The sequence below is a fragment of the Struthio camelus genome, chromosome 20, assembly GCF_040807025.1.
Source record: "Struthio camelus isolate bStrCam1 chromosome 20, bStrCam1.hap1, whole genome shotgun sequence".
NCBI classification, from domain to species: domain Eukaryota; kingdom Metazoa; phylum Chordata; class Aves; order Struthioniformes; family Struthionidae; genus Struthio; species Struthio camelus.
Window position 1 is genome coordinate 6550042 of NC_090961.1, and position 24202 is coordinate 6574243.

Below are 24202 nucleotides of genomic sequence, written 5' to 3' on the forward strand. Positions count from 1 at the left end.
CACTGGACCAGTATAAGCACGTTGATCAGAAAACTATCAGTAACAACACTCATGTTAGATTATCAATAGTAACCTCTTTTACATTATTTCTATTAGTAATTAATACTTAACTTTTTTTTTTTTTTGCAACCTTGAAGCTCAGAAGTGTTTGGCTCATCTTTACGTATTGTTCAGTTTTACAGTTGAGAAAAAGAGACCTAATCTGCGGTCTCTACAGAGCTGAGCTCTGTACCCACCCCTACACTTCATCCAGTAGATCACAGAGGTAACCTGCACTAAAATGCAAGTCTCTCTTCAGCAGCCAAGGAATGCCTGGAAAAAACATCTAGACTAGAAGACCATCTCCAGGAAGGAGAAACAAAAGCTAAAGGATAAGACTGGGTTTGCATAGAAAGGATGAGCCAAGGATGACCTTCTCCGAATAAAGCTTTCAAGAACAGTCAGCCTTCAAAACAACAGAATACTAAAAAGGCTGCTCACTTCCAAGGAAGCTAGCTTCATGGATTGAATCTTCAGCCTGCAAACTGCAAACCAACAGCTGATGACTTAATTCAGATGTGAGAGGATGAGGCAGAAAAGGAGCTGTACAGGAGCTGTATTTGGCTCGACTTTCCACCCATCATGTCATTTTCACTGCTACATTAAACATAACTCACTGGTACACAAGCAATCCCTTAAGCTGCTGTACAAACATATAAGCTGAGGTCTGTGTGCCAATTTATGTTTTCTTTCATATAGTAAGGCTTAATCCTCTCCTCCCTGGTAGGGCCGGATTTCTGAAGAAACTGAAATAACATGGTCAGTTTTCAACTAGCAACTAGCAAAGCTGGAATTCATTTCTGGTTCTGCTTCTGAACACTCAAGTCTGAGAACAGAGGCAAAGCTGTCAGATGATTTGCTCTAGATGTCATGTCTAGATCAAGAGTATTGAGAGCTCTGCAAGTACCAGGGATTGATTTCTATCTACAAGTTACAGCAGTCAAGGCAATGCATGAAAAGGGTCATTTTCCAAAAGCCATTCCCTACAAGCCCACTCAGGAAAATCAGCAATGTGACAATAATATAGCATAGATTTATAACTTTAGTTTATTATATTTTAAATCAATATAATGCGTTTGAAATTTTGGCAACATTTTATGGCACGTAGCATAAAACAGCACAACAAATTAGATTACTTGCCTTTTCCATCTGTTGCTGAAGCCTCCTGTAAGTGTCTTATGGACCTAAAACATAAAAAAGGGTAGATTAACTATAATTTTAGCACTCCTTTTTCACTGCAAGCCTCTAGAATTCTGACAGCTTTGTTAGCTCGTTGTGCCTGGGTTATGTTCTTAATTAAACGCGCTTAGCACTGCATATATTTCACCCCCATCTCCTCAAGTCAGGCAGTTAGTTCAAGCATCTGCATCTCTGTGTGATTAAGAAAGCAGAGTGCTAAAGCCTACTTCAGCCTACAGAAAGCTCTGTGGGAGGAAAGGAGCAGAGTGAAAAACTAGGGCATTTTCCAGCATAATGATTTTCACTAGTTCAAGTAAGCTGAGCCACTGTTCAAAGTTCTGCCAAGCATTTGGCATCTTACTGCTCTTTTAAGCTCTTTTCATTTAAATAGTTGATTACAGCTTACATGTCTACATAGACAGCTTATGTAACAGAAACTACCCTGCAGGAATGGATTTTCAAGGGCCAAGTCTTAGTCACCTTGCTCACATGAGTCATCCCACCAGCTGCAGCAAGACTATCCAGATGAAAAAGGGTCAGGATTTTTGTCCTAGGCTTCACTGCCAGTTTATGTAGGTGTCCTGACAATGCAGGAACACCAGTTGCATGCTACAAACAGTTACAGGACAGTCTGCCCAAGTGCATTTGTCTTTCAGACACAGTTGCCTTCTGGAAGGCGAGTTTGCACCAGCTTATCACTAGGTAGGACATATGGGGCATTACGCAGTAAGAGCTGTCACTGTAAAATCACCTTTATCGCAGGAAAGAAAAGGCTCTCTATAATGATAGTTAGTATTCCTGTAGTTATTTATCATAGCCAAATGTTCTCAGTCTCAGAAGAGCTGCAGTGCTTTCATGAGAGCAGGGGAAGAGGCAAGTGGGTACTGACATGCAAATGCCTTGGAAGACATTTCACAACCTTGGCAGAAGGCCACTAAGGCTTTCTGTAGTTGGGTCTTTTATACAGAGGACAAATGAGAAGGCAAATCCAGTTGAACCCATCCTACCAAGCCAAACTGAGGCTTACTCCTATCTACTGAGCAATATATACATTTATACACACACATATATAAACAAATATAAATATGCACTAAACATAACATATTGCATTGTAGTGCTACATATGCAAATATAATAGAAGTAGATATATAGTAAATATATAAATTTATCAATATATACTATGCAAATATAGATTGCTCTACAGTATTCTTATATATTTCTGTGTGTATATATACAGGCACACATAATAATGCAAACATATATATATATACACACACACACACTATATATGCATTACGAAACACTTCCACACTAGAGTGATGGCATGTTTACGAGACACACATGTATATTCCCTCTGCATTATAGAAAAAATGAGATGCTGGAAGAAAAATGTCCTGTTTTTATGAACTAAAGTAGCCAGAAGCTCCTTCACTGCCTCCTTTAAATCCAGCTGTTTATCCAATTAAGACTAAAAATGAATTTAGAAGATAAACGTTCCGACTAACCGGCAAGAACTAACACTAGCATTTATCCGAGTTATCTGTGTTTTAGTGGACTTGTATACAAGTAACGTTTTTCTGGCCAAGTAGAGTAGAAGGAAGGGCAGGGAACCGTTCCCTGTGGGACTGTTTCTTCTAAACAACCAAGTAAATATGCAGCTACTCTGGTCGAAGGCAGCACTGGTCATAGACAGCACTATTGTTTTAGCACTTGGTAGTTAAGTTTCCGAACTCAGTACAGCAAAATCCCAATTCTCAATGCAAGAGATGCAGCACTTCTGAAAAGTGCCGAGTTTCAAAAGCACCTAGAGCCTGTTTGCACTGCATTGTCCACACTTTTAAAAAATCACCCACTCTAACTTATCAATTCCATGTTTGTTTTTTCAGTTCTGCTCCTACTTTGAAAGGTAGAGAATTTTTCTCTATATTACTCCACTGATACTCCTCAAACTTAATTTGCTAGGAGCCTGTAAGCTAGAGATGATAACCGAGTTCAGTGTTGGTATGCGCTTTCAGCCTTTATCACCCCGTTTAGCCTCCTAACGGAATCAGTAAGCACCACTGAGTGATGAAAAAGGATAGAAAACCAGGTTATTTCTCAGAAACCATCACATTGATGAAACTTGCATCTCAGCATAAAGGTTCGATGCACATTATTAGCTCTCTCTACCATTTTTTAACTGAAGATGACAGCCTGCTCATTTCCAAATGAGCTGTCTTCTACAACACAGGATTAAAAAAAGGGGTCAAGACTAATACGTGTTAGAAGATTAATGGAATACTTGACTCTACAAAGGACTGAGATTTTCTTTGCTTCGGCCGTACCTTAAACTCTAACTAGCAGCCGATACCCATCGGTTCAGAAACAGCCCTAGCCATTAGGGCTCAGAAGCGATGCATCACATACAGCGACTCACCATACCACTGGAAACAGAATGGCTCCACAACACAGTAAGTCTACCAGGAAAAGAATTTCTTTCCACAGTCCATATTCGGTTGTTCCCTCTTCTGTCGACTCTATGATAATGTATGCCACATTTGCCAGTACCTGCAGGACAAGAGTTATTTAATGGTTCCAGAAGCTTTTCAAGGAGAGACTAGATATGGGCTGCCAATTCAGCAAAAGCGCTCTCATACTTGCAAGAGCCCATTCAGTAGCATCAGTAATAATTCTGCATCTCTATGCCAAAATCACATGTTCAGCAGCATCTTCACAGGATTTACAGAAAAAAAACTGACTGGAATTTATTTCTGCTGACATTCAAAAAGAAGTCCTTTTTGCTATATACTATGCTGAATCTACTGTACCAGTAGAGATAAAAGGAATAAGAGTTATTTATTTAAAATACAGAGACAGGACTCTGTATATATACAGAGAGCAAATACAGACTAAATGCTTTATTCTAAATTGAGTAAATAATTCAGTTTGGTCACTGACAGTACTCCACACCACAGCTCTATAAGGGCCCCAAACACTAAGTATATACTTCTGTTTTTGCAGGCGGGGAAGAGACTCCATTTGGAAAGACAGAAACTCTCTTCTACGTACAATAGCAAATGCAAGTGCCATCCTCCTATTTACCTCAGGTCCTGGAGTAGGAGCCAGGCGCTCGTCATTTGAGCATACTGGGAATGTTCCCCTCAGACCCAATGGACTTGCAAGTTTGTTTTCTCTTCTCTTCAAGCCACTGAGCAAGCATTTCAAGAGTGACAGCTTTCATCTAATGTCTTCGCTTAGTACTTTAGGACTATTTCGCAGCCCAAGTTTTGCCCCAGCCTGAATATATCTACCTTACAGCTGCTTGTTGATTTGCTGACCCTCTTTGATCACTATTATCTCATACTCGTATGAGATAACACGAGGAGAAAAGTGGGATAATTACAGAAGTAGCTTCTGGCCCTTTCACTACCCCCCAAGAAATTTTAACTTAGGTCATAAAGGTCAACTGATAGGTTTATGCAAGCAGTAAGTGTATGGTGTATTGTTTCAGGTTCACTGCTTTTACAGTTTCCACAAGCAGTTCTCCCACAAGATAGCAAGTATTGACACAACTCAGTCCTCACCTGAAGCGGGATGACAATCATGAAAATTTTTTTGTCTTTATCTGAAAGGATGTGTTTAATGAAAGCCCAGCCTGTGCCAATGAGAGCAATAGTAATGAACAGAAGAGCACCCTTCAGTCTGAAAGAGAAGTAGACACCACAGTGAGAGACTTATTTCATCAGACTCCTTCCTCTGCCCAGGTCATCTCTCCTACAGTCAGTAAAGCCACTAACCCAAACATATGCACTGCAGTTCACAACTTTGATGAGCGCCCATCCTACAACAGTGAAGCAGATGTACTCGCTTCCAACTGTGTATCACACACCAATATTAGATTTCATTCACAACTGTCAATACATGCAATCTTTTCCTGGTGGAGTTACCCATTTACCACAGTGAAAGGGGAAAAAAACACACTTGCAGCTGCACCCTCTCACCATTCACACCAGAAACAAATCAGATACTTGAATATTAGTATGAACAAAGAAAAGCAAAGCATTTCTTCTTTTACTGCTCCACCCACATAAGTACCAATTGTCTGCAGCTGCCCTCTATAAGTAGAGCTTTTCCCTTTACACAGGGCTGATTATTGTCTTGTCACTCAGACCATAGCACCAAAGAATCAGCAATTTCCCAATTTGTTGGGGGTGGGGGAGGGAGAGATAAATTCAGTTTCGCTCTTTGAATCTATCAAAACAATCTTTTGATATACTTACAGGTGAGTGATGTAATAAACAACAGCCCAGCCTTCAATAGGAAATCCCTGAGAAGAAATGTAGTGATAGTCGATCTGGAAGCAAAAAACAAAATGTTGCACCTTATAAATAAAAACTTTTCATGAGCAGCCCACCCATTACTATAAAATAAGTCTGCTCTGACAGCCATTCCAAGTTTCAGTTTCCATCAGTGTGTACAAACTCAGGTTTGTTACATCTCGGAGTATTTCCTCCCAACCTGTTCTAATTCTGTTCAGCAGCAACGGAGATAAAACAAAGGGAAACTATTTCCAAAGTGTTAGTGAACGTACCTTTTATACAATCTACATCCTTCCTACACAGCTCCCACATTTAACTATAGTTGAATAAAGTTGATATGAATAGTTGATCATTCTTTGTTAAGCTCACTTGCATTAGGTGACTAGAGGCATCCTACCCGATTCAAAAACGTGAACTACAAGTTTGCAGCAATTATCTCAGCATGAACTTGATGGTGGAAATCATGGTTGGCATGGAATAAACGTTTGCCATTGTCACATTAGATCTTTCCAGTAGAAAGGCAAACTGAATACAACTCAATAGAGACTTTGGCTATTGAACGTGTTAAAGCTTGTAGCGTTAGGTCTGTTATGTCATCAAAGGTAATGGCCTTGAATTTTACAGACGTTCATCAAGGTCTCCATTCACTAATACTTACCGTAAGCTGGCATCATAACTCAAGACTTCAGGCCAGCCTCGGAGAGCTGAAGCACTAGAATACACAGAACTTATTCAGCCCTCACATATATGCTTGGTGCCACTCCACTTCAAGCTATGATTTCACTTGTATTTCAGAACGTGAATTTGTATTTCAGAGTCAGAATTTCCTGATGAAAACCAAATCATTTCCACCAAACATCTGCAGTTCAGTACCAAAACTTCAATAGAAAAGATACCATACGCACACTCCCCCTATGATACAGATTTCTTTGTAACAGCATGCCCTGGATTCCACTTTTCTACTCTTCAGCTGAGCAACTTGAGGCAGAGAACATATACATACCGCATGGAACACTAAGGACAGAGATTTTGTGAAAGGGAGGGCTGCCATTAGCCAGTGAATCTTAAACACATCGTTTCTGGGAATAACAAAAAAAAAAAGTGTCAACTAAGAGCCAGCAGGAAAAGATCTTAATTTCACAAAGGTATTTCTCTATCATCTATAAATATCAAACAACAACTCCCAGGCTGAGCTATTAGAGGAAAGGCATTTTCTTTACTGAATGCTGCAGTCTGAATATTTGCAACGTCCTGAACAACATTTCAACTAGATGTTCTACAAGATTTTTTTTTAAATACTTGAGTTAACTAAAAATAGCAATTCATAGGAATATCCTGTACATTTAGGTCATAACTGTTTTTAGAAAGCTTATAGACATAATTCAAATAGGTAACTTTTTTCCCAAGTCATTACACCAGGCCACCGAGCAAACTTCAGATCACCAAATAACCAGATCTCAAAGTGAACTCCAGACTAAGTCAGAGGTAAAGTTAAAATGGAATCCTAGGAGTTTCTGGCTTCTGATGCTAGGTTTTAAACTATGAAAAAGTGTAGTTTTCAATCAGAAATTCCTACTACTTTCAATTATAATCAGTTTTTTATGACTCCCTGCTGCCATAAGCTATCATTCACCATATGAAAAATGTGATTAAGTTCTCCTTGTTAATTAGCACTACTTTCAACACAGCATTCTCCTTTCATCTCTGATTATAGGGAGTTCCCTGTTCAGTTTTCTCCACAATATATTTGAATATGTGCACCACACAATTTAACATTAGACTTGCTAACTTTGTAAAAATGGTCTGCAAAAATGATACTGATGGAAGTAACTGTTTTTTTAACTAGAAATTGCATGGATTAGGCATATAAGACTGAGCCATATAAGACTTAGGCATATAAGACTGAGCCAGATTTGGAGTTTCAAGTAATTTAGTCTGACAGTGAATTGTGCATAATAAAAGAAGGGGGAGGGGGGGAAGTGGGGGAGTCTAATGAGCCAGGTCCATACTTTTACTCACACAGAACTGGTTTGTTTACCTGCGTTTTCGAAGTATGTGGATCCACACAGTCCCAGACAGGAAAAAGAAGAGAGCCATAGAAATGTAAAGTTTTGGCAGTGGGATCTCGCCCGCTGAGAGGTAGCTTTCAGGATTCTTTTCCGTAATTTCTATCTGAATATTAAAGATGTTATATGTACAGTTGAAAAAAATACTTTGCGAAAGCATCAAATTAGCAATTACAGCTCACAATCAAATTCACTCTTAAAATTAACTTTCCTGAAGCTGTAACTAATGAGACACTTTAAAAAGCAGTTTTTTCTTCCTGAAGAATCTCAAAACCTTTTGCAAGTTAGTCCCACAACAATAATTTCCTTCAAAAGCAGAAAAGGGCAGAGGCTCCTTCCGGTACTTGAGTTATGGAACATGATTTAGAAAGTCAAAGTGATTTCTCCCAAATAACAGTTGGTCTGTATACTGAACTCCAGAGTTTGCCCACATTTGATTCAGAAATATCATCTACAACCTTGCATAAACGAGCAGGTTTTTTTTTAATCCTAGTCCCGATTTTTGATGTGGAAAGAGCCTAAATAGCTGCAAGAACTCACTCTTAGGTTTACTACAGTGGGTTTCTTCACTTGTCAAGAGAAAGGAAGCACTCTGCCGCAAGCCTATTACCCTGTGACTGAAAAAACAGAAGCTTTATTTAACATCTCATTCACGCCCCTAAATTGCTTGGTTATACACGCTACGGGTTCATTAAAATAATCTGTCAAAATCAACTTTCAGCAATGAAACGATTCCTTAGATAAAACCAAGCAGGCTAGCTATCCAGGTTCTCTTTTCTCTCCTATTCCTTCAATGGGCCAAAGCAACAAAACAGCAAATGAAACAAACTTGGCCTTTTAAACACGCAGCCTTAGGGAGCAACTTTACAATAGTTTAGGCTGAGGTAAGCTAGGGCTGTGAAATTCTACTCCCTACACGTTCCCTCCCCTTTTGCTTGCACCAGCATCAGCACAACTATGTAACAAGCAGTTCAGAGGCGTGAAAGTTACCTTGGTCAATGAGAGATTCATTTCAGGATAGCTCACTACCTAGCAGCATGAATGCTGGTATGAGCACAAGGAAGTGAAAATGAGAGCTGTTCTAATACACTGCTGCTTAAGATGGCATAGGACTGAACCCTTGGACTCCTTTCAAGCTGCTTCCAAAAAGACAGGATGCATGCTGTAAAGTACAGCTTGTAAAAGGCTGTATTTAACACTGTAGAAACACATCTTGAATTAGACCAGAGAAAGCAATGACAATGAATTCATGAAGACCAATAATTTAGATTGAAGCAGCAGGCTGAATATCTGCAATTGTGTAAAGAAAAAAAAAAAAAAGATTTTATGCGAGCAGCAAAACATGAGCAGCTGTTTTAACTCCAACCTCATGCATGTAGTCACAATTGTGTAGACTGAACCCAGCCTACAGGCGGTCTTCAAATTTCCACACGTTTCTTTAAAACTAGTATCTTAATTCTTCTGATTGTAGTTGTTTCCTTCAGAAATGCCAGTATAGAGATTAAACGCACAGCTCTGAATCATTTGCTACTCCATATATACTCATCTACAGTGTGTTCTGTATACAAGCTGGAATTGAAAATGAATGAGTTAATTATACTTTAGAACCCATACTCACATCAAGACTAAATAGTTGCTGATCATTAGTCTGCCCATCACTGCCAACACATTTATGGAAATACAGGCTGTAGAGACCTTCTTGGTTATCAGAACTGATGTTAAAAAAAAACTGAAAATAAGGAATAAGAAAGTCAGTATTTCTCATTCACGAGGAGGTTGCCTTGCTAAGAAGCCACCCTCACTGGAGCATGAACAAATCAGTCATTTTAGGTCGGTTAGTTCCTTTCAGCAACAATACCGTTACGAGGCTACCAGCATACCTGCTGGTATGTCTCAACAACGTTTCAAATGTAGGGTCACTACACTTAACTCTGATGGCGCAAGCTGGTAATCCAAGACCTTTAGGCACTGGTGTTATACTTACTTCACCACAGACAAAAGATAACAAGAAGCATCCTATACTTAACATGATGAAGCATAAAATTATTTTGATCATAATATTTGCCCTAAAACATAAGCAGCTATTCTGCTGCTTCCTCAACTGTACAAACTTTCAGAGCTGTGTGAACTCTCATTTGACACAAAATACATTCAAAACGTGTTTGTTTTGGGTTAACCAAATATCCCAACTGAATCAGCAAAGCATTAATCTGGTTTCACAAAGAAGAGAATCCTATCTTAAGTGCATCATCAGTTCAGGCCACAGCTATTTATTTTTAGCATTCTGTATACACTAGTTGCATCACAGCAAACTTTAATGCTCTGAGGGTCACAGATTAACATGTTTAGTGGGCCTGCATCACTCAAAAGGCAGTCTAAAACAGCCCCTGCACTTTATAAGGAATGAGCTTTCTAGCACTTATTCTCACAAGAGTCCCTCTGAAAAGCGTACTGAACTATCAAAGAGGCATCTGTACTAGGAAAACAGGGATTACAATAGGGAGCAGCAGATCTCTACTTTTCAGTAAGCAGTACAGTGAGTCTGTATGCACTGAGATTAGACATTGACAGAAATCATACCTGAAACGAAAAAGTTCCTCTGTCATTGTGAACAGGATGTGCTTGTTCTACTATGCTCTGGGGAAAGGAGGAGACAAACTTTTAGATTTTTAAGGAGGTAGTACCACATTTGGCTACATCATCCAGACGACCAAAACTATTCTGTACATTTGCAGAGGAGGGGAAAGCAAGAAAGAAGTGGCACAGCCACTTCCTAGCCATGATTACACTGGAATATTCCCCCCAGGCTTTCTTAAAGAGAAATGCAGACAGTTTCTCTTACCTGAGAGGATGTTGTACTTCTTTTGGACTTCTTTTCTAGAGATAAAAGCATTCATGGCACATTTAGAGTGTTTGTGCTTAGACAGTCTCACAGACTACCAGCTTCCGCACATTGCTAATATCTTACCCAAGCCCTCCTACTCCTGTCTGAGTGGTAGTTTCCTAGATAACCATTAACAGCAATTCTTCCCCAATCCATGCTTACTATCTCAGCTATTATACTTTCTACAAATCCTTACCCAAGAAATCATTCCATCCTATTCAATCACAATAATCCAACATGGAGGTGACCTACATCAGATGCAGGCTGCAACTTTGTTTCAGTGTACAGCTACACGGCGTTTAATGTTATTATTGAGAAACGTTAATTTGCACATTAATATACGGCCTGACAAACATATGGCAGCTCTTGGGAAGGAAAAAGGTCTCAGCTTTTTACTAGGGGAGGCCCCAGTAATAATTAAAAGGGTGGCCTGCTCGTTCAAGATCTGTTCTGAACTTGAAGAATTTAGGTTGATGGGTAGACTTTGAGCAGCACATCAAGTTCACAACCTCGCTTCAACAGACCCTATAAGAAGCTTTCCAGACATCAGGTCATTCCATCCTATCAGGATGCAAAAGTTCAAGACTTGAGCTTTGCTTTTGGCACTTGTATGTCAGTACACTGTCAACATGAATGCTACGCTTCCTAATGCGTGAAAAAGCAAAACTAGACCTGTCAGATTTGCAAATCAATTATCTTCAGTGACAGCCCAGCTTTAGCTCTTAACTTGTTAGAATAGCTGTACAAAATGAAGAAAGCATACTCTGCTTTCCCTTAGATCAAAGCCTGTGAACTTGACACAGCAAAACAGACATATCAAACCCCACTTCAGATCAGACTGCTACATTTCTGAACTCTTCTAGGAAGGGAGAACATGAACTGTTTAGAGATAATCCCATCAGAGCAAAGATTATCAAATTGTTTCCTCTGCTGGTCTGGAAGCCAGACAAAGATATATGCCTCCACAAAAGTTGCTTTTCTAAGCGACAGACTGGATTTTGCCTCTTTAGATAGGGAGGATCAGACTCACAGAAACGTTGGTTGGAAAGGACCTGTGGAGGTGTCTAATCCAGCCTCCCACTCAAAGCAGGACTACTGTCAATACTAGATCAGGTTGGCCCTGGCTTTGTTTAGCCAGGTGTTTAAAACCTCCAAAGACAGAGATTTTACAATTTCCATATGAGACCTGCTACAATGCTGTAATACCCACCTAGGAAGGAGCTTTTCCCTAGTATCTTGAGTCGCCCAAAACTTAACAAGGTGGCAACAGCCACAAGTTGCAGCTTGCCACTACTAAAAAGAGCTTGGCTCCTCTGCCCTTCTAACTCTCCTTTTGAGTAGCTGTAGGCTACTAAATTCCTCCTTAGCCTTCTTTTTGCCAGAGAAAAGATGACCAGCTACCTCAACTGCTCCTCATAGGTCAAATACTGCCTCTGACCATCTTTTTAGGCCTCCACCCAATGAGCAGAACTGGATATAATCCACAGCACTTCATTAAATATGAGACTCTAGCCCAAACAGTAACTCCATGCACAGGTATACGCAGGACTGCATGACAAACTAGCCTAAAGGGGCTCTAGAATCTGACCACAGCACACTTGGATGCACATCAACCAGAAACTAGCAGTGAGAGAACATATAGGTCAGGTTTAGCAGGCTTACCTTTGCTGGCTGGATTTTGTTTGGTCTCAACAGGAGTTTTGCTAGAACGACTGCTCTGTTCGGAAGTTTTTGGAGCCTTGGTAATCAAGGCAGTAACATTTTCCTCAGACACGAATGAAATTTTAGGTAACAGGGCAGCAGCTTCTGCAGAGAACCGTACTTTCACACTAAATAAACAAAGAGTTTTTGTACAGAATGAAAGCAAATCAGCATTCTTCAGGAGGCTCTCTGTCATAGCCCACAAACCCTCAGTAAAGGAAAAACCAACTTCCTATCAAAATACTACCTTAGGAAAAAAAGGAAGCTGCTAGGGAAAAAAGCTTGAGTGTTTCCACTCCTGAGTGCCATTAACACAGACATCCCGAGAGCCCTGTTAGACCAGTATAAGAACTAAGCAGCCTCCAGGGGCTGATTTCAAGCGTGGAATTAGGTACCCAACTTTTTCCACTGCCCACATAGGAAGATTAAATGTAAACTGTGCAAATACTGCTCTGTTTAGTCTTCAAAACAATACAATTCTGAGTGTCTTGACTTGCTCTTTTACCGTTGAGAACAGGAAAGCAACCAGACCATGACTTACAGCAGCCTGGTGTTGAACTGACCACTGTAGAAGAAGTGACGCTACACCATTATGTTACATGTGTGAGAAGCCAAAGAAAAACAAGTTTCTTCAGTTTTGACAACTAGAGACATTACATATTGTTTTCACACAAACACAATTGAAGTTGTTCTTGTAAAAGGAAGAGATATAGCCTTGAAGGTTCTTCCACAAAAGGAGTAACCCAAGACAAAGACTAAAACAGCACGTTCACAGGAAGAGCTGCAAACATAACCTGAGACTTCAAGTTCATGTCTTCAGCAGTTACTGTTAGGACATGAGTCATGTCCTATCTCCCCTTAACCTTCCAACATACAGCAAGGAATCTTGAACCTTTTTATATCCCAGATTTTTCTTCACTATAATCTCCACCCTACTCTCACGTAATCCATTAAGAATAAGACTACCTGCACAGCAGCTTTCCAAGCCCTTAAAGAAACCTCACGAACCTTAAACGCCGACTACAAAAATAACCTAAAAATAGGGTACATTATTTACTCACGCTCCATTTTTGAAGTCCAGAAGTAAGATTACAATTGAAACATCTTGCTCTGGTTTCTTTTTCAAAATACAATAATCCACTTCTTCATCCTGGCAATGTAACCAAAACATCTTTTGAGTGCCCTACTGTTAGTAAGAAATGAGGCATGCTCTTCTCCTGGTAGAGGTTACTGTTCTTAAGTCCAGCACACTGTAAAACTGAATCATCCTTAATAAACTGCCCATGTTTACAGGCCCTTCTTTCTTCCTACCGTTCCTGGAATAAGGCAGACTATGAGATATCCCCAGTTTAGCAAAGAAATTCCACATGCCTTATTCTTACCAGGTAAGTGGAGAACCCATCATTCCTTGTTCGATCCAAACTGAACCCGACCTAAAAGACAAATTAAGAAGAATCTATCAAATTAAAACAGCTCAGGTCCTCCCAATACCAGAAGTCAAGCCAAATCTCAAAAGACTTGAAGACATTGCTCTTGAAATAAAGCTAACTTATATTTAAGGCAGAATCCAGGTATTTGTCTCATTACTTAATTAGACAGAGAACATTATTCCAATGCAACAGAGTTTGCAGCTTCATCCATATCAACAAAGAATAGAATACATATTCGGCTCAAACCCAAACTAATCTAGAGCTCAGCTCAGACCCGTCCAGGTCCTCCTGGCACTGGTCCCTTTTAACTCGGTCATTTTGTTTCTTTTCCCTCACATTTTGGCGTGAGGAAAATATTTAATAGTAATAAAAGAGGTAGAAACACGCACGGAAATAAGAATACAGATCTGTTTTTTACCCCGATATTTTAGTATCTCCATTAAAATCATTAATACAAAGTGCTATATACTTGAAAACATGAAAGTTGCCCAAAAATCAGAATACAGTCACTGTACTGGGAACCTATTAATATAATGGTTACAAGACGCATTGGATCACAACAGGACAAGAGTGGGAATATCCCCCGTCAGAGGACTGTTTAGGTAACCTATGTTTAATACAGGCCATACATATACAGATTTCTCAGGCGAGTTCAGCAGCGAATCTGATAAATTCAAGATTCTCCTTAAAACAGAACGGGTAGCACCCAAGGATAAATCTGAGAATATACATATCATAGCAAATGGCTAACAATGGGAAACAAAGCCAACTGCAACACGGTTGAGCTAACACCTCAAATGAGTTAAAGAAACCAGTGCAAAGGCAGTTTTACAGGAAGCTTACTACAGTCTTTGGGCTTATGAAGTAACTTACTGCTGAGTTACTCTTCTCATCAGAGCCTACAGGTGGCTTCAGTGAAAGGTTGCTGACATTGACTTTCATGAAACCATCCTTGAAGAAGCCAAAGGTATTCAGGTGCACTTTCTGCCTCACATCATCCTAAGAGGAAGGAAAGATTGTTTACAACAATTACATATACAGTCATCTGCAGCAGCAATTAAGGAGGAAGAGAGGATGACACAGATTGATGTTTATTTAAGTATTCACTCAAAACATCTCTCTGAGCACTGCAAGAGCAAATTTCTTTAGAATACTGTCAGACATATCCAGCTACTTCACAGGAAGCAATCAATTCTTTCAATAACTTGGATAAGAGCTTTAAACAAACATGCTTTTGTTAATTACCTGGCTATACTCCTGACAGAGATGAAAGAAAAAAGTCTGGAGGAAGTTAAACTTCTGGTACCACTGATTGAACAGAATATTGCAACAAAAAAGATGAAACTGTAGATGAATCAAGGCAGTCATTCTTTGAACTGTAGCTACTGTCACTGTGACGGACTGAAGAGGAAATAGTTGACTACAATGCACTTATCTAATTGGGAGCTGGGTTTTGCATAGGTGTGTTATAAATATCACAGTGTATTACCATTCCATGAGCTCTCATACGCTAGGCAGGGTCAGTGCTTGGATTGTTAAGCACCTAACACGCTGGAAAATTGTGCACAGCACGGAAGAGAAATTCCTTATGGAGCCCGTATCCTCCAAAGGATTTTGGGCAAGGCCTTTACTTGCCACTTGAATCTAACAGAGCGCACTCTTGTAAGTAGGATAAATAAAAAATACGGTATACGTGAGGACAAATAATCACAAGGCACCGTCAGCGCTTGGGTTAGTTTCTCTGTAATATCAGAAATCCAGCTGGTATTTCCAGTAGGTGAAATTCCTTCACCTACTTCCCATTTTAGTTTTGGTGTAATTTTCCTCTTCTCTTAACCTGAGATGGAAACTGTAGAAATTGATCCCTTTTCATACCTTGCGTAGCTGATAAAGGATCAAGTACATCGGGCTTTTAGAAAAGAAACAAATAAAAAAACCCCACCCACGGCACAGGTCATGAGGGACCTCACAAGAAAAGCACTGAAGGTTACACACAGAGCTGCCACATCAGATGAGGAAAGGTCATACCCTTGTTACTTGGCATTCATACAATCAATAACCAGGTACACAGTCAGACTGTCAATTCTGTGGGATCATTAATTGGAAGAAAAAAGGAGCAGAACAACAAACATTAAAAAAGTATATTTAAGACTTGATTTAAAGCATTCTTACAAGTCACTAAGAAAATTGTTTTCTCCATTTCTCATGTTACAGGTGAAAAAGAAAAGAAATTTTTTTCCTCTACCAGAAAGAGCATATTGCAGTGCAAAGTTTCTGTCAAGTATCATAATTTTCATAACGGAAACGATATTTCAATTGCAGAACACTAAGCAGAGAAGACAACTGCTAAAGGCAATCCGACTATTCTGGACAAGGTACTGGAAGGCTGAACTAATAATTCCAGAAGTATAGTAAGTTGTCTCTTCTCTTCCCTCATCCCCAATATTAATTTTGATCTCTCTCCATCAAACATTCTCTACACATAGATATCACAGACCTTAATGTTAGAACACTAATCCTGACACAACTAACCTATAGTCTATCTGTAATAAGAGACAGTCCTAATAGAATTAAGTTAACCTTGTAAATAACCAGATGGCTCCCTTAACGCTCAGAGAAAAATGTTAGTGACACGTGGCTCACAGCAGATGCTTTGTCGAACAGAGTACTATAGCTGTGCTCTCTTTAGGTTCTTGGCCGTTTACATCCTTGAAACAAGAGTCCATCTGGTTCATTTAGTAGTGCTTTCAATATAATTTCTCATTCAATAAAGAGAATTAATATTAGCTCTTCAGATATTACAGCAGGTATATATTAATCATATCTGGACAAATAAGCATCTGCCTGGCCGATGGGCGCTGGGGGGGGGGGAGGGGGGGCGCGGGGGATTTAGTGCTATCCAGTCATTTAGAGCGCTTTACAGCTTGTAAACATAACCAGAGACAGCTGCTTAACTCAGAGTATATGCAAAAGCTATACAGTTCAATTCAAGTTCATTTATTCCACTAGTTCACTAATATGCTCCCCACCAAAATACATTCAATACACAATTCACACACTTCTCTCTGGTTTCATCTCAGCTTTAAGCACTTACAGTTTACAGATTTAGTTCACAAATCCTTCAGCTTTACGTGATCCCACACACGGCCGCTGGTTGCGGACAAGCAACAACACGCCCTGCAAAAGCATCTATTGCTTCGCATATTGACAGCTTAAAGATGTTGGCTTACTAATAATTGTCTCACCTCTCACAGGAGGTTTAACAGGTTGGAAAAATCTGGCTTTTATTTCTAATCACTCAACTTCTGACTTTAGAAGAATTTAATCTACGTTTACAACAAAGATGTGAACAAGTACAAGTAATACTTAAGCATCTGAGTTGTTCGCTCCTTCAGGATGAAAACTGATCCTACACTATCTGAAAGAGATTAAAGGAAAGTAGGATCCCAGATAGTCCAGGATGGGCAGAGAAATCATTCTGTGACATTTTAGCCAAGATCTAATTGAGATCATGCTGTCAGTATGGGGAAAGCTCTAACTGATCATGCTTATTACACGGACTGAATTTTCTGCATACTAGAAACAAGCCAGGATTTTATGATGTATTTGTGTGAGACCTGTATAGATTATTTTAAAAGTCTTTCAAATTTGAGCAATTGAAGCCTGAGACCTACCAACATAAAAAGGCCAGAAGTATTCATGAGCAGAAGCAAGACATAACACATAACTGAAAAATAACATCCTCCAAATAATAATTTAACGTGAGATGGAAATCTTGACAATGTTGCAGAATAAAAGCGGTTTTACTTCCCCCTCTTGGAAGCCAACGAGTAACAAAGATAACTGACTTCAATTAGAAGCTAACAGGACAAACTGCCACGCAGCTTTGTCAGTTGGATGGTTCCTCTTGACAAAGAACTGGAAACCCTGCAAGTTCAACTACTCACTAGCATTGAACTTAACTGCTTGCCTGACAAAGGCCTCATTTAGATCAACTTCCCCATTCTCTGAGGCAGTTTGTCCCTGCAATTATGCAAAATACAAGGCCCTAATATTGTATCATTCAACTGTTAAGACATAAAGTCACTGCTCGGTTAAGTGACTCCTGTCCACGCCGGGCAAGGCACTGGCATTACCAAGCAGTTAAATAACCTAACAGTCAAACACTTCACAGCACAGGAAAATCCAAAATGCTCAGCAAGTCTGAAGATTGTAATCAGAATCCGCACACCCCATCTTTTTGGTTAAGAGAAACATTCCAAAGGTCAGTCACTTCTGGAAACCTCTGAAAATTGTTACCAGGAGTCCTCTAAAACTTCAGTTTTTGGAGAATCTCTTTCATTTATTTATTTCAAAGATATCACATTAAACTAAGGAAGCTGATAACACCAGCTACCCAGGAAAAGTCTCCTTTGATAACACGTTAGTCTAATGGCAAGATTCAAGGAAATCATTTTTCCTCCTTGTAAGGAATAAATCATTTTCCATGCTTATTAAAACAAACAAGAAAGTTATTTTTAGAACAGGAAGTCACTCAAACCACTCAGATTCTGTCTTGTTTTTTGACAGCAGAAAAAGCTTCACCTTAGCGTGTTAATTACAAAGACTCAAGAACAAGGCTTTTCTAACTAACTTAAACAATAACAGCTTGTTTGAGGAAGCCTGATATCAAACATTCACTCAAAGCTGAGGCCTTTAGCTTGGCACAGCATCAAAACCTACTTACAAGCAAGGAGCCAATCACAAGAACACTGGAATGGAGATTTCATTGTGAAAGGGTAGGGTTGTTGGAGCCTGATGTTTACATAAATGCCATAAACCAGCAGATGAAGTAGAAACAGAGAAACTGCACTCTGATAATTAAACTCATGTTTATACAAGAGTTTGACAAAGGCATTAAGCACTTCTGCTTTCTTCAGTGACTGGTAAGTCAGTGCTATAACTCACAGAAAATACCTGCAAAACTAAATCCATATCTCAAGTCCAGCGATCACAAAAATTAGCAAACCAGTTTTCTTTACTCTAGGTAATAAACAAGTACCATGACAGGAACTAGAAGCCATAATGTTTGCTGCTGAGAACATTTGCTCAAGGCCAGGTGGGAAGCAGTTTGTTTTTTTTGTTTTGTTTTTAGTGGAAGGGAAAGGTATTGCCCCAGGAGAAATTCTTCCAGCACTCAACTGTTGGTCACGAATTCCTCAGAACAAGAACGTAAATAGCGCGAGTCTCCAATTTATTGCTTCAGAGAAAAGTTTTCTTTTTCTGAAGGAGAACAATGTTCATGTAGCTGCACATTAAGCAACTACATACTCTGGAAACTTCCCTACAGATAAATCATGAATGTTTTCCTGCTGGTCACTGCATTCCAAAGGCTGAAGTGGGGCTCCTGGAAAGTTTTGACCCCCTCCCTAAACCGCTAGAAAGATACATACAACTTTATTAAATTCTGGTGTTTTTATTGACAAAGTAGTTCACATTGGCGATAACAAAAACAAAGTTAACGTTCTTATGCTAAAGGTTCACAGGCTTTATGAACTATACAGAGTACAAGGCTTTCAGTATCAAGACTTGAAAAGCATCACCCCAAAGGGCTCAGTTCTGCCATCACATAACTAGGGCACAGCTTTTAACTGAAAAACGCAACAGGCAGCAGCAGTCCAGAGTTGCAGGTCTTTGCCACAACCTGTACCACCACCCATCAAAGTCCCTCAATAACTACTTTTCTCAAACACAGATGCAAGACCATAACAGTCAAGATACAATCAGCAGCCTATTAAATTATAAGAGAGAGCTGTCAACATCAGTATCTTCTTCTGCCTCTAATTATAATTTGATTACCACAAAAAAAGTACTTCAGTAAGACAATTCACTTCACCCTTCAGGGCTGTATGACCCATATCAGGACAGAAAGTCAACTACCGGAATCAAAGCAAGCCCAAAACCCGTCCAGAAGCCTCCCCCCACCCTCCCCAGCAAGCGCTAAGTCCCTCATCGCCACAGAGCTTTCCCTTTCGCTATTGACAGGACACGGGAAGGGTTTGTGCCCTCGAACCGCTGCCGGTTTGGGGACCCTTCACACTTTTTTTCCTCAAGACTAAGAGACAAACGTCTACAAAAGCGGGGGGGGGTATAAGAGGACGCGCGGGGGAGGGATAACAGGGGAAGGAGAACCAAACGGCGGGGTGTGCTGAGGGGCAGGGCTCAGCGAGCAGCCGGGGCACCCGGGCCCCATGGGGAGGCAGCGGGCCAGGCCAGAGACCCCGGCCCGGGGAGGGGGGCGGGGGGGTTGAACGTCGGCCCGGCCTGGCCCCGCCGCTCTCCGCCGCCGGCCCGGGGCGGAGTGGGGTGGGGCGGAGAAGGCCCGCACTGCCGGGGGCCGAAGCGGCAGGGCCGGGGACGGCGCAGACCTTACTTTGAGGGTGAGATGATGGACGCGGGCGGCGGCGGGGCCCGCCCAGAGCAGCGCCAGCCCCAGCACGGCCGCTGCCCACCACAGCGGAGCGGGGGCGCCGCGGGCCGCCATGTTTATTCCAGCATCAGCATCCTCTTCCCGCCCCACTTCCGGGGTCAAGGGGCGGCGGGGGCACGTGACCCGCGGCGGGGGCGGGGCCGCCCCGCCTGCCCTATCGCCGCCGGTTTGGACCGGTCGCCGCCGGTTTGGGGCCTCCCAGCACGTTTGTCCGCTCTGGGGCCACGCTCGACGTTGGGCTCTGCGGCGGTGTCGCCTTGCCCCGGGGGCTGCCCCTCAGGGGAGGCCCCGTCACCCCGGCGGAGGGCCAGGCCCGTGGCAGCCACCCTCCCTGTCCCCGCTCCCCCACGCCTCCCTCCTTGCAAGGGGACCTCAATCTGTAGCGCCCCCCCTCTCCCCCCACAACTGGAGCCTGCACCGGGCCGCCCGTTGTGGGGGCTCCAGCGAGGCCCCAGTCCAGGCGGAGGCACTCGCAGCGCTGGTCTGGTTCCAGCCCAAGGCCGCAGCGCTGCGCTCTTTTAGTCCTTCGCCACGCAGCGTCTGCTGCTTTGTAGGTAGGTCTGGGTGTGTTGCTTCTAGCTCAGTGGTGGACAGGCGGGCCCATTTGGGCTTCTCACCGGGAGCTTGGGTGAGAGCAGATATCTGAGAATCGGTCCACATATAGCTGGATTTATAATATTAATTTTAAATACAGTGACAAAAAAAAAAGTAATAGAACAAAGAGGGCTTTCTGCTTCCTTACTAGAATGATTTTGAAACTATGGAGCTATTTGAAAACTATGTGAAACTGGTAACTGTAGTCCCATTTAAAATTCAAGGATAAAAAAATTGGGCCTGCCTCCAATAACTTCTTTGTTGCTCAAACTGAGGGTAACACAAGAAGCAAATGGGGCATGAACAGGGCAATTAAAATGTTTAAGCTAAGACATTGCTAAACAAGTTTTGAAAAAATTTACAGTTTCTTTTCCATAGGAAGCCACCAATGTAAATAAATACAATTCTTCGAAAGTCAGCCCTGTAGGACATGTCAGCTCTTGAAACTCAGGAATTCCGGTTTTCCCCTTTAGTGTATGGAGTAGCAACTGTGCAAGTTTCTCCATAGAAGTCCTAGTGAACAACTAGATTGGAACGAGCAAGCAGTAAAATGGAAGAGAAGGTGAATAGGTAGAGAAAAATCTGTCATCTTGACCTTTATTATAGGAAGATTATGCAAAATGTCACATCTTTGTACAGAGATGTTATCTTTTACAGTTTCCTTTCCTGCTTTTTCTTTGATACTCTCGATAAACACAGAAATCTTGCCATTACCTGAAGAAACCTGAACTGATATCAGAAAACATCTGGAAGCAACAAAAACGCAACATGGGTTTTTCTAGTAGGATTTTGTCACCGGGTAGTAACTTTTAGCAGCCTCTAGGTGTCCTTTCAGTATCAAGCCTAGTACTGAACTTATCTTCACTGCGCAGATTGGATGAAGTCTACGTAATTATGTAGATCAGATAATTTATTTTGAGAAGATCTCTCTGATCCAGATATTTTCTTGCAATTAATATTTTTAATGCTGTAATTAGTATCATTCCTGTGCACAGACCAGCCTGAGAACTCTACTGGCTTATGACTCCTGTGAAATAGGTGCTTGCAGCCACAGCTGCAGTGCTGGTTTTCATGCTTTGCTCCCCTCCCTGCTAAGTTTCAGTCCCACTTTGGTGGACTGCTTTGGTGGTCAAATAGCATGAGGTTTTCCCATATAACTTGGAGGACTGACTCAGCTGAAGTTCTTCTGAGTTTGACTGTGCTTGTTAATAAGGATCAAGAGTTTTATCCCGTAGACTAGAAGGTTTCCAAAGATTTTTTTTTATTTTTTCCATGTAGCTCCCCATCAACTATTAAGATAACTGGAGAGACTTGCAGACCTTATTAACCTAGGCTAGATAATCTGGAAGTTAGAATTTGCAACATGTTTCCTTTCTTTGCCTATGCATTTTTCTAAGTACATATGTCAAAAGATATCTGTAGATAAATTTAGATCCCTACCAATATACAAACTGGTCTATGCATGTGACAAGCATGTTGTATCAGTAGCTTGCATGCTTACCTTGATATGGTTTATTGTAGCTTCCAGATGAGCTTTACCTTGCTCTGAATAGGCTTCTCGCAGCAGGTACAGTTATACATAGCTGTGGTTGCACATATTTAACGTGGATGTCTTTTACCCTTACTCCTCATTGTTTTTCATATAGACCCAAACATTTCATTAGGACCCTTCCTAGAATTGCTGGAAGTATATCATGGGTAGGTGAGAGGCTCAACTATTGAGACTGGGTAGGAAGCATCAGAAGTATTGGGAAAGTCTTTGCACATGTATATAGTGTACAGCTATATCTCAGTAAAAAGTAAAGTAGATTGAATATCAAAATACTAGTGTACTCCATGAGCCAAGATATAATTATCTTGTGAGGCAGCAAGAGCCAGCTGCTCTGTGTGGGGGGGGGGGGGGGGGGAGGAACTGAGCCCTTTAATGCAGCTGGCAGGGCAGGGGCCTCCCAGCCAGGGCCCAGTCCCACAGCCTGTGAGCAGGGCAAGTGGGGCAGACCTGGAGATAGCAGCCAAGGTCAACCAAGAGCCTAGATCATCAGGCAAGGTCATGCCAATGAGGCAGGTCCAAGGCTGAGCTAAGAAGTCAGCCTACAGATCAGGGTCAGGTCTGCTGGAAGCAACCAAGATCAGACACAATACAGTGATTACCAGGCAGGTCTGGGGTCTTCCTAGGAAGTCAGTCTGTGGATCAGAGTCCAGATCAACAGTGTCTATACCTAGGCAGAGGCACAGCTACTAATGAGCCAGCAAGTGGTGCTCTTACAGCATGGTCCAAACAAGGACTGGAAGCGCAGGCCTGAGCTTAAATGGGGCTCCTGGGCCCATGAGCAGAGGGCGTGGGTGGAGGCTCCAGGTGAAGCTAGTCAGGTCCATTAAAGCCTATTAGCACCTTCGGGGCCCTGACAGGGCATATCAGGAGAAGGAAGGTTCCCTTCCCAGGTGAATGACCTGGGTGGTATTAAAACAGCAGAAAGGAAGCAGCTGTAATGGTGATGGCCTTAGGGAAAGGTGTGTCCTCTTCCTTTCCTAGTGCTGTTTTAGTCCTACTCTATGAGAGGCTGCTAATTATGCTCCTTGTCTTGGACATGGATAACGTGGGTAGAATTATAGAAGTAAAGGGGAAGCAGCTGTAAGGGTGATAACTGTGGGGGAAAGGTGTGTTCTCTTCCTCTTGCATCCTGGAAGTTGGAAATGCTTGTAGTGATTTTGAAAGTTTGGATTTTCTTTGCTTTGTGTGCTGAGTAAACTAATCCAGAGGAAAAAGAGATCAGATTGAACTATAATGCATAAATTGATTTTACCTCCCTGGCTGCTAAATTATTTAGAAAGCATTCTACGTGGTTGTTATCAGGTGGGGGATTGACAACATTGGATTGGAGTCTCCTAAACAAAATCTTGATCTTTTAGAAAGGGAATTGCTTCTACTTGGGCTTAGGGTCTACCCCTGGGTCTGCTATGAGTGGTAACCACAGAAGAGAGGAACAGAGAATTTATGGGAATAGGCACATATTTAGGGAACATCTAAATGGTCCTGCTTTCCTTATTGTAGAGGGAAAACTGCTACCTTCCATACTGATCTGATTTGGATTCTGCAAATTAAGTAACAGAGTGGCAGGTAATCTATTTTCCAAGTGCTGTTTTGAACTGCTCTTTTGGGGCTGGGACCTGCTGAGACTTTGGCTTTATATTTCAGCATAAAGGGCTCATAATGCTCCCATCATTGCTAATTACATTTGTAATAAGGGGCTAACCAAGCAGTGGGCACCGCTGGTTTTGGCACTGTACAAATGAAAGTAATGTAGGTGCCAGTCACTGTCTTTGAGAGTTTCAGACAAAACAATAAAGACAAAGATAATGAAAAGTCTCTTTCCAGAAATATTTGGAATTTTATTTGCTTTGTGTCTTAAAATCTGTGGACAGGCCTTACTATTTTTCAGTAGCTTTCCTTTTTTATTTTTATTTCTTTGGATGGCTGGTTCTACTGTGCCATCACCATTAAGACTGTTGCATTTCTGGCCTTTATCTATGCATAACTAGTT

General features: G+C 41.3%; 1 protein-coding gene across 2 annotated transcripts in view; it reads right to left on the reverse strand.

Moving 5' to 3' along the window:
- GPR107 (G protein-coupled receptor 107) overlaps positions 1-20164 on the reverse strand; it is a 42516-nt gene extending 22352 nt beyond the window's left edge. For both annotated transcript variants that reach the window (XM_068914699.1, XM_068914698.1), the window contains exons 1-14: positions 20010-20164; positions 14471-14596; positions 13550-13600; positions 13229-13317; positions 12129-12295; positions 10425-10459; positions 10163-10219; positions 9201-9311; positions 7555-7688; positions 6520-6595; positions 5478-5551; positions 4782-4899; positions 3635-3765; positions 1180-1223 (exon numbers count right to left, since the gene is read on the reverse strand). In XM_068914699.1, the coding sequence (XP_068770800.1) occupies positions 1180-1223; positions 3635-3765; positions 4782-4899; positions 5478-5551; positions 6520-6595; positions 7555-7688; positions 9201-9311; positions 10163-10219; positions 10425-10459; positions 12129-12295; positions 13229-13317; positions 13550-13600; positions 14471-14596; positions 20010-20120 (1324 nt within the window). In that variant the 5' untranslated portion in view covers positions 20121-20164. The remainder of the gene's footprint in view (positions 1-1179; positions 1224-3634; positions 3766-4781; positions 4900-5477; positions 5552-6519; positions 6596-7554; positions 7689-9200; positions 9312-10162; positions 10220-10424; positions 10460-12128; positions 12296-13228; positions 13318-13549; positions 13601-14470; positions 14597-20009) is intronic.
- Positions 20165-24202: the final 4038 nt, after the last annotated feature.